Raw genomic sequence first — 14,423 nt, forward strand, 5'->3', positions numbered from 1 at the left:
GTCTTGGTCTCAAGTTCACTTTCTGCATAAACAAGCAGCTATTTATAGCTACTGGGTCACATAGGTTTAATTTCAAGTGAGGCTTCACATGGTTTGTACTGATTCAGAATAAGGAGAATAGAGTTTTTTTCTGCTACAAACATTTCACATTAAACAGGTATTAAACTGAATGACAGCAATTGGCCTTAAATATAGTTAGGTTCTATTAGTGATTATTAAAGAGAAAATATTTTACAGTTCTCCAGTTACTTGCAGTAATGGAACTTTTTTTCTTAGAAATAGGGATTGATACACAATGAGGAGGAAGGATTTGATGGCATAATCTCTGGGAGATCTAATTGCAGTGGGAAAATTGTACAATACTGCACAGACCTGAATTAACATCACGTAATTGACAGGGGGATGCATAGGGTACTAATAATAAGTAACATTAAAACAGATGCGCACTATTGACTTATTCGATTTGTTATCATAATCTCTTTAGTAGACAGTAGTAAGAGATACTAGTCTTAGATTTCCACAGCATTGCTGGTGCAGCATAATTCTCTAAATGCTATGTATTAAAATTTTGAGTCTTAAGTAAAACTGCTTAAATTTGCAATGTTTTGTAATTCAAAACATTAAAATAGATACAATGTGAATCTGGTGGTTTTAAGGTTGGTTGATGGTTACCACTCGTATATTAAATGAATAAATACCCTTGCAAAAAGGTATCATAAAGAATTATATAAAAGATCTGGCATCTTAAAAGTGCCATATCTAGAGTTAGAGTTAGGCTTTGGGTGTAAGCTTTGGGCTGTGATGATTGTACAAAACAAAACTCAACTCTAATCTTAACCCTGGACAGACACAGATGTCAAGTGGTATAAACATCCAACCAGTCTATGGCTGAAAACTAAATGTACTTTCATGAACAAATGTCACCAATCTATGCGGTACATAGTTTTTTATATCTAAGACACACCAATATCAGTGGTCAATAATCAATAGTAACTTTATTGTCCCCAATGGGAAATTGATTTGCAGTATCAAACAACACATACACAAGAAAAAAAACATTTTCAATAGTTAATATTTTACATGGGGATAAGCAAAAACAAAGAGGAGCTAAAACGTGGTCATGCTGTTATCATAGTTTCTATATCTCTTAAATTACTTTTACCCAACCCCTTGTTTCTCCTACAACCCTATTCCCATTCCACGTGCAGATAAAAAGCAGGTCAAAGATAAAGTCACGTTTTCTGTTTGTAATCTGGTGAGTGTGATAAATGTATATTCCATTTCCAATGCTTTATTTAACTCATAAAAGTCCTGAATAACAAACTGGCAATAAGGAAAAAGGTTAAAGTTTATTCCATCATCATAAGATTATATGATGTTTTTCATCACTTTATTTCTAATAATTAACCCAGACCCTTTTATAAATAGGTTCTTTACACCGTGGTCATCAGTGAAACACACAAATCGGAGAAATACCATCTAACCTGGAAAATGGAGAGATTAACAGTAATTATTCTTATTTGTTTACTTGCTGGTTTATCTGAATGTGAGGAAACGGGTGATCAGAATGAAATCAATCAGAACCTGATCACTGAGCTCTCATATGAAGATACTAAGGCCGAGAACAATAACGACGTGTCAGCTGACCCAGGGTCTGAAACAACAGCCCCTCGGACAGTAAGCAAAACAACTGACCATCTATGTGAACCCAACATCTATATGGTGCTGAAGGAACTGGGGGCTCTAGAAGAACGACAGAAAGCCACTGTGAGGGCTCTTGAAGAAACAAACAGAAAGCTGGAAGCCAGTGAGAAGAAGGTGGCTGCACTTAACAGCACACTGACTGAGCTCAGGACAATGTATGAAGGTAATATTTGGTAAAAATTAACTGAATGAATGAATAAAAGTAATGAACTTTGCAGTCATTGTGCCATGTAACTTTTCATGAAGTCTATTTTACAAAATAGTCTTTTATTACTCATTTTTGATGATTGTTGTTACAAAAGCATTTTAGTTATAATACTAAATTTAATTTATTGCAGGCGAAAAATTAAGCATTAGGGAGGTTCACATGTTTGGTGCCTACAGACAGATTTCTTCTATTTTAGCTTCTCTTCATTTGATGTCTGTAAAACCCAGAATCAAATTTGATTTTCCACTCCCCTTGTTTAATTCCCCACATGTTTATATGCCCTAACGCATTAAACTTTTTCTTCTCTTTTTGTCTCATCTCTCTCTGATATTATTGAATTCATACTTAGTTGAGGTGAAAGGTGACTGTTTTCTGCTGAATAAATACTGGCTAAATACTAAAGCTCAGAATTAATCGAACCAAGGCTCAAACCAGATCTGGTGAAATACAGATGTTATTATTATTCTAGTAAAGTTTCAGTTCTTGTGAGCTTCACTGCTGTTGTACTAACAACAAAAAGAAAAGGTGTCACTGTGTGTTTAAACAATTCTAGCTCTATAACATTTAAGAATGGTGGCAACATTATAGTATAATAATAAAAATATTAAATAATTTGAAAACTGATTATTCTTGTTATTGTTACTTTTATTTATTTATTCATTTGGAGGAAACAAGCTAAAATATATTTTCTGGTGTTTTTAGGACAACGTCAGGTTGCATTTTCTGCTGCTTTACCCACAGAAGGCACTATTGGGCCAGCAAATTTTCTTTACCCTCTGGTGTACAGACATGTTCTGTACAACGTCGGAGGACACTACAGTCCAGTAACAGGTTAGAAACCAGTGTGGCTGTGTGTGTGTGTGTGTGCACGCACGTGCCTTCCCCCTGTTCTGCTGCTGAGAATTTTATAATCTCTAAAAAGTATTTCTGTTCAGTTTGTTCTATTCAGCAGGAGCATTATTGGATTAATTGCTGTTACTTTCTGGTTGTTTTTCGATGCAGGGTATTTTACAGCACCAGTTCAAGGAGTCTATTATTTCACCTTTTCTTCTTTCTGGTGGGGAGGAAACACTGGAACCAGTGGTGGCAGTCTGTACCACAATGGAAACCAGATTGTATCATGGTATGGTCACAGTCGGGCTCATCCCATCAGTGGCTCAAACAGTGCAGTCTTAATGCTACAAGTTGGAGACAAGGTCAATGTTCGTCTTTGGGATAACCGACAGATCAGTGATAATGGAAATAAGTACTGCACATTCACTGGATTTTTGCTTTTTCCAATGTGAAGTGGCATCAGACAAAAATGTGACGTGTCATTTTTTGTACACTTTATTTTCTCTTCTGAAAATGTTGTATTTGTTTTTTTGTGTGGTTGACAAAGATGTACTCCATCTAATAAAGATGTTTTAATAACCATGAACCCCCCCCCCCTCCCCAGTCTTATAAATACAGTATTTTTTTATGTTCTTAATCCTTACCTATTTCTAAGTAATTATGTAATTATTGTGGGAAATGCAAAAAAAACCCCACAATTGTCTATGCTATGGTATCTATGCGAATTAAAACTTAGTCTTTTATTTAAAATAAACGGTTCTATTCAGGAACATTTGTAATAAAAAAAAGAACAAAAGAAGAGGGAGTTATTTTTCACATCACAAGAACTACGTACTGTAGAAACTTAATGGCTGCTGGGAGCAAATGAGGCAAAGTTATGACTCACAACCGTTCTTAAAAATCTCTCAAATACGCAGTTAGCTGAGATGAAATCTTATTCACTTTAAATAACTACTACATCTGTATTACCGGGATACATTGCTTAAGACAAAATCTAAATAACAAGATCTAACATTGACTCAGAGTAGAAACATTTACAGTATAGTACATTTCTTTGACCCCACAGTGTTGATGCATGACTTCCCTCAGTCCTTCTCACTTGAAGGTAATGAGGTATTCTGGGTAGGCCTGGTCATCATGGAAGATCACAAACATGCTGGGCTGCTGCTGGTTGTCCACCAGACTGTCGTAGCAGTCAGTGGGATCTGAGCCTCGAGGAGGAGGTGAAATCATGCTGCTCTTACCGACCGTGTAACGGCCAGTCAGGACACGAACAACATACATCCTCTTTAAGCCTGATTTGTCTGCTGGGGAAAATCCGTTAGCTGAATATGCTGCATTGACAGCAAAGTAAACTCCTTTTCCATACTTTGCAGCTGTAATGAAATCACACAAAAAACCCAACAAAAATTAGGATACATTTTAGGAGCATGTCCTTTCTTGCTGAGGGATTTAAATGACATATTATAAAAGATGCCTTACCATGTTTTCCTGCGTGACCCCTGTCAAATCGGTCCCGTTCAATGCATTGGCATGACTCTGCTGTCGTGCCATGGTAGAGAGTCTTCTCACCTAGCTCTGCTTGTCCATTCTTGGCAAATATACGCTGCTTACACACACTGTAGGCGTTCCACAGGTAGAGGTTTTGCACACGCTCAATCTGAGGTCAGAAAACAAATTAGTCAACTGCCTCATGTTTTATGTTAAAATATCTTAGCAAGCATGATTTCTTGTAAGAATACTCACTTTGCAAATGTTGAATTTGGCTGTTTTCAGGAAACCCTGGGCTATTTCCCGGTATTCCTGTGAGGTAGGCTGCAGTTCTACCTTCATGAACAATTCTTCCTGCATAGGATCCCATTTAACTGGCATCTCCAATGCTAAAGTAAAAACCAAACAAATGAACCATATGGTTAAGGCAAGATACTTTCCTGAAATAAGTAGTGAGGCAAAGTTTCTACATCACAAAAGGGAATGGTCTTAACACAGGTGACTATGGTTAAAATAAAACAAAACAAAACAAAAAAAGAGAACCTAGAAAATGTGACAAACCTCCAGACTCAATCCTTTTTAGCTTGTATGTCATTCCTGTCACCCCATTTGTGGCTTCTTGTGTCTTCAGGTTTACAGTCACTCTTGAGCCATCTGGTGCATCTATGTCAAGAAAGATTTTGTCCCGCGTATGAGCATACTCCAACATGTAGTTGTCACGCAGACTCACCTCCTGCCAGGCTCCATTTATGCCCTTCAAAGACCACTGCACATTTAGAGCTGTTATTGCTTCTTCTTTATCTTGAAAGTCTTTAAAAAGTGCTTCTTGGGTTGCTCTGCCTATGAGTTCAGTGACACTCAAAACGTCCTCTTTTAGGCCTTCCAGCACATAGACGTCTTTTCCTGACCCCGTCTGAGCTCTTGCTTCTGGTCTGACCGTATTTCCAGCGTTCTGTTGATGTTTCTTGTGCTCCAGGCTTATTCCAAAGACTCTGATTTTTGCCTGCACAGCCTCGAGCTCCATGGGCTCAAGCGCTGAAAATTCCTGCACGTCTACTTCCCTCTTTATCAGGTGCTTCTGCAGGATCCTCTCCAGCTCACTTTGGATGGTCTTGGTGATGTATGGATCACAGCTTATTACACGTATCATAGCTTGCTGAGGTTTAGAGGAGGCAAAGGTTTTTTCTTGTGGTCCCATTGAAGAGAAGAAATTTGATTGTTTCTTTTGCCACTTCTTGAGCTTTTGTTTGGCTTTTTCTAGAAAATGAAAAAAAAGCAGCAAATAAATGGGCAGTGGAAAATACCCAGTGAGTATCAGCTTCTGCTCTAGGGTCACTATTACTCATTTTGTGACTGCAGTTCAGGATCAAATAAGGTAGATAGACTGCTGTGAAGTTGCTTTAAATTTTCAATATTCCTAAAGCACAGGTTACTAATGCTAATGCTTTCTTTTGCTAATGTGTGCAAGCTAGCAGGCTACAATATTGCTGTTTAATACCAGAAACATCTATAGATTGTGGAAACTTTGTCTACAGTCCTGTCTACAAGGTTTCATCACCACCAGCTTAAATCTCTGATCTGGGCCTTCATCCCTGTCATGGTGGCTTCTTTTGGCGAATTTGTTGACAAAACGTGAGAATTGCTGTGTGGTAGCTGTAGAGCTATTTCAAGATATCAGTGGGTGAAATTCTAGTATTTCTTATCCTGGTACTTAACATTAATTACTTCATAAGCATACTTATTACTTAACCTCTGAGCTAAATATGGTCATTCTTGGCTCTTAAACCCAACATGGACAGTGCCAAAACACTAACATTGAGGCTGAGTCTGGAACCCAGTCAGTACTGTCAAAGTAACTAAGTCCAACTTTTATATATAACCTATGACATTAGCTCGCTATGAATCAAAGGAATGTTACTTGAGTTATTCTCACATCTGAAAGAAAAATTGCATTTAAACTTGAATACTTATTACATGAATTTCTTTAGAAAGTTTCTGAGATGTACTAGATTCATGAAAACTGCTGACAGCTGTAATTGTCAGTTAATTTTTGTAACTGGCAATTGTCAAAGATTTCTAATGCTCATTGAATAGTTTTTAATTTTTCATTAGAGTCCTGGTTTAACAAAGAAATCTTCATTAATGTTCAAGGGGAGTGCAGAAGGAAACTTTCCAAAATTTTAAATTACAACAAACCTCTCAGACTGATGCGGCAAGGAGTTATTTGTCCAAAGCGATTCTCCAGCTCTTTTCTGCAAACACAAAGCGGGTGATTTAAACGATGAAATATGATTGGGAAAACAATGCTTATGGTATAATGTACTCTCATGTTGTGAAGATGTTTTGTTTCAAACCTGAAAGCCTGGAAGACTGGTTGTTCCATGATGACAATGCGAATGAGTGAGAGAGAACTTGGTTTCATCTTTGCAATAGCTGCAGCTATCCCATCCAGCATGGCTTTACAAGCTTTATCATAGGACATACCCCCCACTCCTGATAGGATATAAGACAGTTATTGAGAAAATAATGTGCATTATACAATGTTACAATAATTGATTATATGCTCTACATTTTTTCAGTGGGCACTAATTTGCTGCTAATAAGATGCAGAAATAAACACTTCCACTTGCAGACTCATATACATATATCAGCATACACACAGGTATGGAGTACTAACCCGTATTGATGGCTGGGAAGGACACAGAGTTGTAGCCTTTGTTCTCACAGTGCACCAGTATCTTTTTGCAGTACTTGCGAATCAACTGAGGATCGCAGTTAAAGCCAACGTGGATGATTTCCTTGCATCCCAGCATTCCAGGCCCTGTGGTGACCATCCACTCTGATGGAATTCCTTCCCAAAGAAAGAAAGAAAGAAAAAAGAAAGATTAATCAATCAAAAACACAAATCTATAAAGATGTTTAGTGTTTAGTGTTATTCCTAAGACTTACTTTGAGCTAACTCTGCTTGGACTGATGGCCCTGCTGCTGTCACAATGGCTTTGGAGACACCTGCAGACACGGTTAGGTATAAACCTAGAGTCATTTTCAGTTTAAGCAAAATATAAACAAAACTCTTGTGGTCCTGTTTTCACATTTTTTGCTCAGTAATAAATACAACATTTAGATTATACCAGAAGAGTGAGAGAAATCAGTCGTATTGACAATGACATCGGTGCCCCCATTTAAGATGTCTCCACGGAGCATCTGAACCTTGACCGCACCCAACATGGCTGTGACCTCATGATCAGACAGAGAGACATGGCGGTAAAAGGACTCTAAATAAGAAAGAGTCATGGTTAAATATGATACAGTAAATAGTCACAATTTTCACAAATTGTTATAAAGCAATAAACAACTTTCTGCCTCCAGATAAAATATTGTAAAAAACTAAAAAATAATAAAAATATCTATTTATACATAAGTGTGTTACACTTATGTGGTGTTTTCCTGCCTCTTTGGAATCAGATAATTAATGTGGTCTTAAGGATGAATTCATTTAATTTCTAAAGAAGAAATTTACGCATGTTTTTAATTATTTTAAAATTCAAAATGAAAACCTCCCAACCTTGATCTGGGTTAATATCATTTGTGAATCCTCTGAGATGCAGATTTCCCTGCACAGACTGGAAGGCCTGCAGATAAAAACAAAGTGATGCTCTTTTAGTAGTCAGTTGTATTTCTTCTTGGTAGTGAAAGGTTGTCCACTGACCAACACATTTAGTAGCTAAACATTTTTATTTTTATTTTTTAAACAAAGGACTGTAATTAAATGGCCTTTACCTTGCTTGAATCTTTGTCACTGGGATGAATCACAACACGCACCAGGAAAGGTGGACTGTTGATTCTGTTCTTTTCAAATTCACCAACCTCCTCCAGAAGAACCCTGGATGCCACGCTGTGAGGAAATTGTAGGACAGCACCCGTCCCGAGCACAGGAAAGGCAACTGAACTAAAACCTCTGATCTGACAGGATGCCAGAATTTTTCTGATTCCCTGTCTCAGCACCTGGAAGATTAATTTATCATTAGGGTTGTAAATCTGAGTCACAAAAACCTATAACAGCACACAGAATTCCCTCTTAGTTCACCTGGACTGCTGTTCCATTTTGATTGTTGTCCCAGGAAATTAGGTTGAGAAAGACCACTGCTTTGCATTGCAGAGGAGGTAAGTTCTCCACCAACACTATTTCACCAGGCAGTGTCACACCTCCTGCTTCCTGATGAAACTTTGCAATCATCTGAGGCCCAATCACTTTTAACAGCCCACTTCCAACACGAGAAGAAACAGGATCATGGGCAACCATAGGAGATACGAGGACATCAACCTTAAATCAAAAGCAAATTTTATTCAGTTTTAAAGATCTTGATCATCATGTCAATTAATTTAAAAATCTAATAAATCAGCCAATAACTTCTTCCTTTCATACACGAAACAAATACAAATTTCCATGACATTGGTTAATGTGTAGTTATTTGTGAGCCCTTAATAAAATAATATGAAAATGCAGTTACTAATAATCTTGCTTTATTCTGCCTCACAACTCTACGTGGATCAGCTGGTTATATTTGTGATGCTCCACAAACATTTAGGCAACAGGGACATTACTGAGCGCCTTCTGTGGCTCAACTTTGCAACATTAATACTTGTAATGTGTAACCCTGTTTCTCTCATCTCTTGTTTACTTTTCAAATTTTCATGTCATATTTTTAGTCTTCATAAATACTGAGACCAGCATTTCAGCAAATGGCTAATATTAGCTGATATATGTAGGTGTAAATAACCACTAGTACTACTGCAGAACTGTATATTCAACCTTTATATAGAAATATTCAATTGTGCTCACTAGTATTTTACCTGTTGGTTCTCTAGTGTTCCCTGAACGATCTCCACTTGGACGCAGCACCCAGTAGAGCCAGCAGTGGCTTGTCCCGCTGTATTTGGGCCAGATGCATTTGGCTGGAGTTCGGTACTTGTCCCTCGAAGAATTCTGTCACACGCATCCCGCATGGCCCTCACCACCTCTTCTTTCTTATCTATTAGGATGATTTTGCTCAGACTTCGACCTCCCTGACTGCCAAACTCTTTAACAGCAGTTGCAATAGCCTCAGCGCACACAGTAAGTGGAACACAGAACAAACCCGAGCTGATACAGGGCATGGCTATGGATGTAAACTTCTTCATTTCTGCTAAATTCAGAGCAGAGCTGACAGTCTTTTCCAGTAGCATTCTCTCTTTGCCACCACATTTTCCATTAACAGGCCCAACTGCATGCAGCAGTTTCTTGCATTTCAGGTTTCCACCGGTGGTTATTGCCACATCACCTGTAGGGATTTTTCCAATTTGCTTCACCATGGCTCTGCACTCTATCTGCACCTGAGGGCCACCTGCTTTACTCAGTGCTGCAGCCACACCACCACCATGTTCCAGATCTTCATTAGCAGCATTCACCAGAGCATCAGCCCATTGTGTGGTGATGTCACCCTGACAGACCAACACCTGGAGCCCATCGCAAAGGTTGTATTTGGTAACTCCTGAATTTTTTCTACTAACATGATTCTGTTCTTCAAGCTGTATGAGACACTTGTAGGATTGACCAACACTTACGAGAGTATTTCGTCCAGCGAGACCTTCAAAAAACCTTACTGCCCCTGGCATGCTAATGCTGACTCTGTCCCTAACAAGGGACTGAAGAAGTGGACCCAGCTTATTCCTAAACTCAGTCACTTTTCCAGATGGGCCTTCCAGTAGCACCACTGGTCTAGAGGAAGATGTTAAAGGACGTAAGGTAACCTCTGAAGAGTCACACTTAAACAGCTGCAACAGGTCTGGTAAGAGTTCTAGCAACTCTGGGAAAGGGAGAGCGACATGTCCTTCTACACTTGCCTGGTCCAAAATAAACTGTGTGACAATGTCGCTCAGCTCTTCAACCTCTTTGCTGTGGCCCACTAAGTACACAATGCTGTCTGAGGTAAACACAACTTGAGCCCTACACTGCCCTTGATTCATCTTATTTGTCTTGGAATTAAGTTTTTCCCGAAGCTCCAGTGGCACAATGGAGCAGTTCGGAACTTCAAACCTGACATCCTTGAATTTTTCTTGCAGGTTTTTTTCCGCATCATCAAGTTTACCAGCTGACAGTGCAAAGAAAAGTAGCTCTGTGTCTCTTAACTCTATTTCCACCTTGTCACCGACACCTAAAAAATCACCTAGCACCCTTGGCCCTCCATACACCTTTCTGAGGAAGCTGAAAAAATGTGGGCTCTTGTCAGAAACTGTGCGGTCTAACACCAATTTCTCCTTATCGGATACTAGCTGTCCAGCCTTAAGAATCTCCTCCACAGTACCTGCCAAAGTCAGCTGACCTTCGTCACCCTGTGTGGCTTTCACCTCTGGAAAATGTTCTCCCAAACTTTGCTCAATCTCTCTCCAGAGGAGACGGAGTTTGGCCTCACCCAGTCGACGAATACTGTTTTGCTTCTCACTCTCACCTGATGCTGATCCAAGTTTACCTCTTATGCCCTTGACTTCCAATAACTTGGCGTTCACCTTAGACTGTCTCCCAACCACCACTGTCAACCCAAGCTCGCTGTACACCTTCACCTCATCTGTTGTCTTTGGAGAGTTCAAGGACTGGAGCAAAGCTTTGACATTGCGAGCATCCACCTCATAGTGGGACAGGTAGCCATCAAAAACCTTGTCTACCTCAGCTTTCCAGTTAACATCTGCAGCACATGGTTGATCTCTTCTGACTAAAACCTTATCTGGGAAAAGCTGAGCACTGCAGCCCACAGAGAAAAGCTCTGTCTCCAGTTCTTTTCCAGCCTTTGGACATTCACTTAAGTAACGGAGGAGATAGCTATCGATAGTTGGTTCGTATTCTTCACCACTGAGTGTCAGGCTTGATGCAGGAGATGACTGCTGATTCTGCAGAAAGATATGCCAAAGAACAGCTGTTAATAATGAAAAGATATATTTCCACATTTTACCTTCATTAAGAGTTTTAATTTGTTTAAGTCTTAAAGATTAATATTATTTGAGGTTTTCAAGACTGGAAAAATACACTAAACCATCTTCTGTTCTTTCACAATGGTTGTTGGGGTGATATGTAATTCCAATCCATTACAATAGTGTCACTTTATGTTTCTTTTATGTTTTATTTTCAGAGTTTATTGAGCTTTTTTTTCTAGCAACTCTGCTGTTTACCCCTTGTGGAATCTCATTCCTTTGTGTGTATATATATATGTGTATATATATTTATGTGGTCTTTGTTTCTGTGACTCTGTCGTCATAAGTCATCTTTTCACACTTGCTTCTGAGTGTCTTTGCGCCATTCTTGCAACAAGATAATTAACATGCTAATGTTGCTTATCTATGCTTAACCTCTGCATCATTTTGTTTTTACTCATTTGGCAAGTTTTATACAGCTGGGTTGTCTTTTTTAATCAACAAACAAACTTTTTCAGTGTCTAACCAACAAAAAGAGTTGATCACTTTCTTTTTTCCTTTGTTTTCAGTTATATAGTGTTGCATTTACAGAGCAATAACACATTACAGAGCTGACCTGTGAAGAGCTTACATCCAGTTTGGGGCTAACTGGCTGGCCTGGAGACGAGGAGGATGTGGGAGAAGAGATGGGAGGTCCTGGGCTGTCTCTCAAAGTCAGAACCAGAGTACAATCTGGAAAGTTGAACTCATGCCGAGATTTTTGCAGGACTCTTTGTTGAGCTGAAACAGAAAAGAAGACATTGTCTTTAAAGCCCAGCTTTTATTTATTTATTTATTACCGCTACATTTTGATTGCATATGAAATGTGTGTTAACATGAGATACCCAGTCAGCGGCATGCTAACAGACTCACTCTTTCCGCTACAGGTGAATCTATGTGTATAAATGTGATTAGCACAGACAGGTGGTGACATTTGCTTTTGTTACTGCACATAAACCTTTCAGGTTCAAGGATTTTCACTTGACTTGAGTACAGTAAAGAGCAGGGTGCCACTGCATGCCTCTATTTCACTACCTTTATAACAGGAATGATATTTCATATACACAATGGAGAAAACATGATGCTTCAAAATAAATTTAGTTATTCTGCAGTGTAGAGCTAAAAAACAAGAAGTTTCAGCTTCTCAGTCATGAGGGTTTCAAGGATCTGTTTTTGGACCCCCGGCATCAGCATCAGTTGGATAAGTCTCCAGATCACGTGGTGTGCCGTTTCCTTACTTTCCCCTGGACTGGGCTAAAAACACCACAGCACTTTACAGGAAGGGCCAGAGTCGTCTCTATTTTTTGAGGCGACTGAGGTCCTTCAACATATGCCAGAAAATGCTGAGGATTTTCTATGAGTCTGTTGTGGCCAGTGCGATCCTCTATGCTGTTGCATGCTGGGGGAGCAGGCTGAGGGTCGCAGATGCCAACAGACTTAATAAACTAATCCGTAAGGCCAGCAATGTTGTAACACCTCCCACCCACTCCATGACATGTTGGTCAGTCACAGGAGCACGTTCAGTGAGAGACTGAGATTACCGAAAAGCACCACTGAACGACACAGGAAATCATTCCTGCCTGTGGCCATCTCCCTGTACAACGCATCCACTTAACACACTGTTTACTGCTACAACTACACATGTTTCTTTTCCAACTATTTATTTATGAGTGACGTATGTATGTGTATATATGTATATATTGTACTATTCTTAGTTAGCGTATTGTCTGTCTTGTCTTAATGTTGGTTTATAATGGAGCACTGTAACAAAAAATAATTTCCCCCAGGGATCAATAAAGTATTCTGATTCTGAAGCTTGTCACGTGGTTGTTGTAGGGCCCGTACCACATCTGCTTTACTTTTAATTAGAATGCCAGCTCGTTTGTTTGCTTGTTTTTCAGTAGGCTAATGTTCTTTCTTGGAGTTTTAGTTGTAATCTAATATCTTTGCGCAGAGTTTTGGATGTTTTTTCTTTCAATATAACAAGCGACGATTACGTCTTACTGGTTTGTGACACTTGCCCTAAACAAAAAGAGTGAAAGTGAAACTATGCTCTCTTGTTTTTCTAAATGGCCACAGTGACGCAGTGACAGATACTTTAAAACATGTACTTTAAAAAATAAATACACAGTAAAAATACTCTGTCGTATTCAAACTGTTCACATTCATTAAAACATACAAAAAATGATGGACAATAATCGATTAATATAAACTGTTTTCATGCTTACTTTCGCTTTCCATACTTTCATTTTCATGCCATCAAAATAGTTTTCACATTAAGAGATCAAAAAAGACTCTTATTCAAATCAGTTCACTTGACTTACCATCTCGCTCCTTAAACGCGACGCTGTAAACTTTGTCGTTCACGTCCGTCACCGAGCCGCACTCACCGCCGCCCGATTTGCGACGAATATGGAAATAGTTTTCTATCCTCTTCCTTTGCTCTGCGCTCAGTTTGGAACACTCGAAGAAAACGGGATACTTGTAAATGTCCCCCATAATGTGAACTGGAAAGACTAAACAAACTCACACCTGGAGCGAAAGCTTCCAGCAGTCAGAGGCTCAACAGCCCAGACCATACTGTCAAAGCTTCTTAGACGTCACCAGCCGTGAACGGCATCGTTTCCTCCTTCCTCACTGGAGAACTGTATTATTTAAAGAAATTAAATCCAACAATAGCCTCAAATATCGCTCTGGGGAATACTGAAATAAAGGGTAATTACTCTATTAAGTATGTAGTATGAGGAAAACTTTCCTCCACTTTTGTGCTTCAGCATACGATGTTTTGTCTTTCTTTCTTTCTTTTTTACACAGATGAAGTTCCGTTTCTGACCAAATTTATAAAAGAAAATTGCATTTAGTGTTTTTGCTAAACTGTGACGTCTTTATTATTCTCTCTCTCTCTCTGTGTGTGTGTGTGTGCATAAAACTAAAGACATGGCAAACAAAAAGTTTTTTAAAACTTTTTTTTAACTATTATTTTTCTGTCCTGATCAAACTCAGGCTCTGCAGTGAGTTAAAGCCTTAAGGAAGCCTTCATCTTCACAGCCATTGTGAAAGAGGTGAGGTACTGAGTTAACACAGAGAGACAAAAAAAAATGCCTGTAGATCTGATCTGCTAACCTATCAGAATCAGGAGAAACAGACTTCCCTGCTTGCTTGCTCATCTGAGTGACTGTCATAATTTAGTGTGCTCTGAGTC

The 14,423-nt window shown here is 39.0% G+C and overlaps 1 protein-coding gene across 3 annotated transcripts; it reads right to left on the reverse strand.

The window, feature by feature from the left end:
- Positions 1-3,362: 3,362 nt before the first annotated feature.
- LOC146674557 (protein mono-ADP-ribosyltransferase PARP14-like) lies at positions 3,363-13,789 on the reverse strand. 3 transcript variants are annotated; one of them, XM_085396991.1, is made up of 15 exons: positions 13,546-13,789; positions 11,799-11,962; positions 9,092-11,161; positions 8,325-8,561; positions 8,018-8,242; positions 7,803-7,869; positions 7,369-7,512; positions 7,187-7,246; positions 6,915-7,088; positions 6,592-6,730; positions 6,434-6,489; positions 4,799-5,494; positions 4,493-4,626; positions 4,229-4,406; positions 3,363-4,122 (listed from the first exon to the last, which is right to left on the reverse strand). In XM_085396991.1, the coding sequence occupies exons 1-15, from the start codon at positions 13,718-13,720 to the stop codon at positions 3,842-3,844; spliced, it is 4,800 nt and encodes a 1,599-aa protein (XP_085253117.1). In that variant the 5' UTR covers positions 13,721-13,789; the 3' UTR covers positions 3,363-3,841. The 3 variants fall into 3 exon arrangements, with proteins under 3 accessions (XP_085253117.1, XP_085253108.1, XP_085253102.1); XM_085396982.1 differs by having other exon boundaries at positions 6,434-6,730; positions 11,814-11,962; XM_085396976.1 differs by having other exon boundaries at positions 6,434-6,730.
- Between the last annotated feature and the right edge of the window lie 634 nt (positions 13,790-14,423).

This window comes from Rhamphochromis longiceps, linkage group LG3 (genome assembly GCF_057381845.1).
Source record: "Rhamphochromis longiceps isolate RC_006_pf linkage group LG3, R_longiceps_female_GT1.1, whole genome shotgun sequence".
NCBI classification, from domain to species: Eukaryota; Metazoa; Chordata; class Actinopteri; order Cichliformes; family Cichlidae; genus Rhamphochromis; species Rhamphochromis longiceps.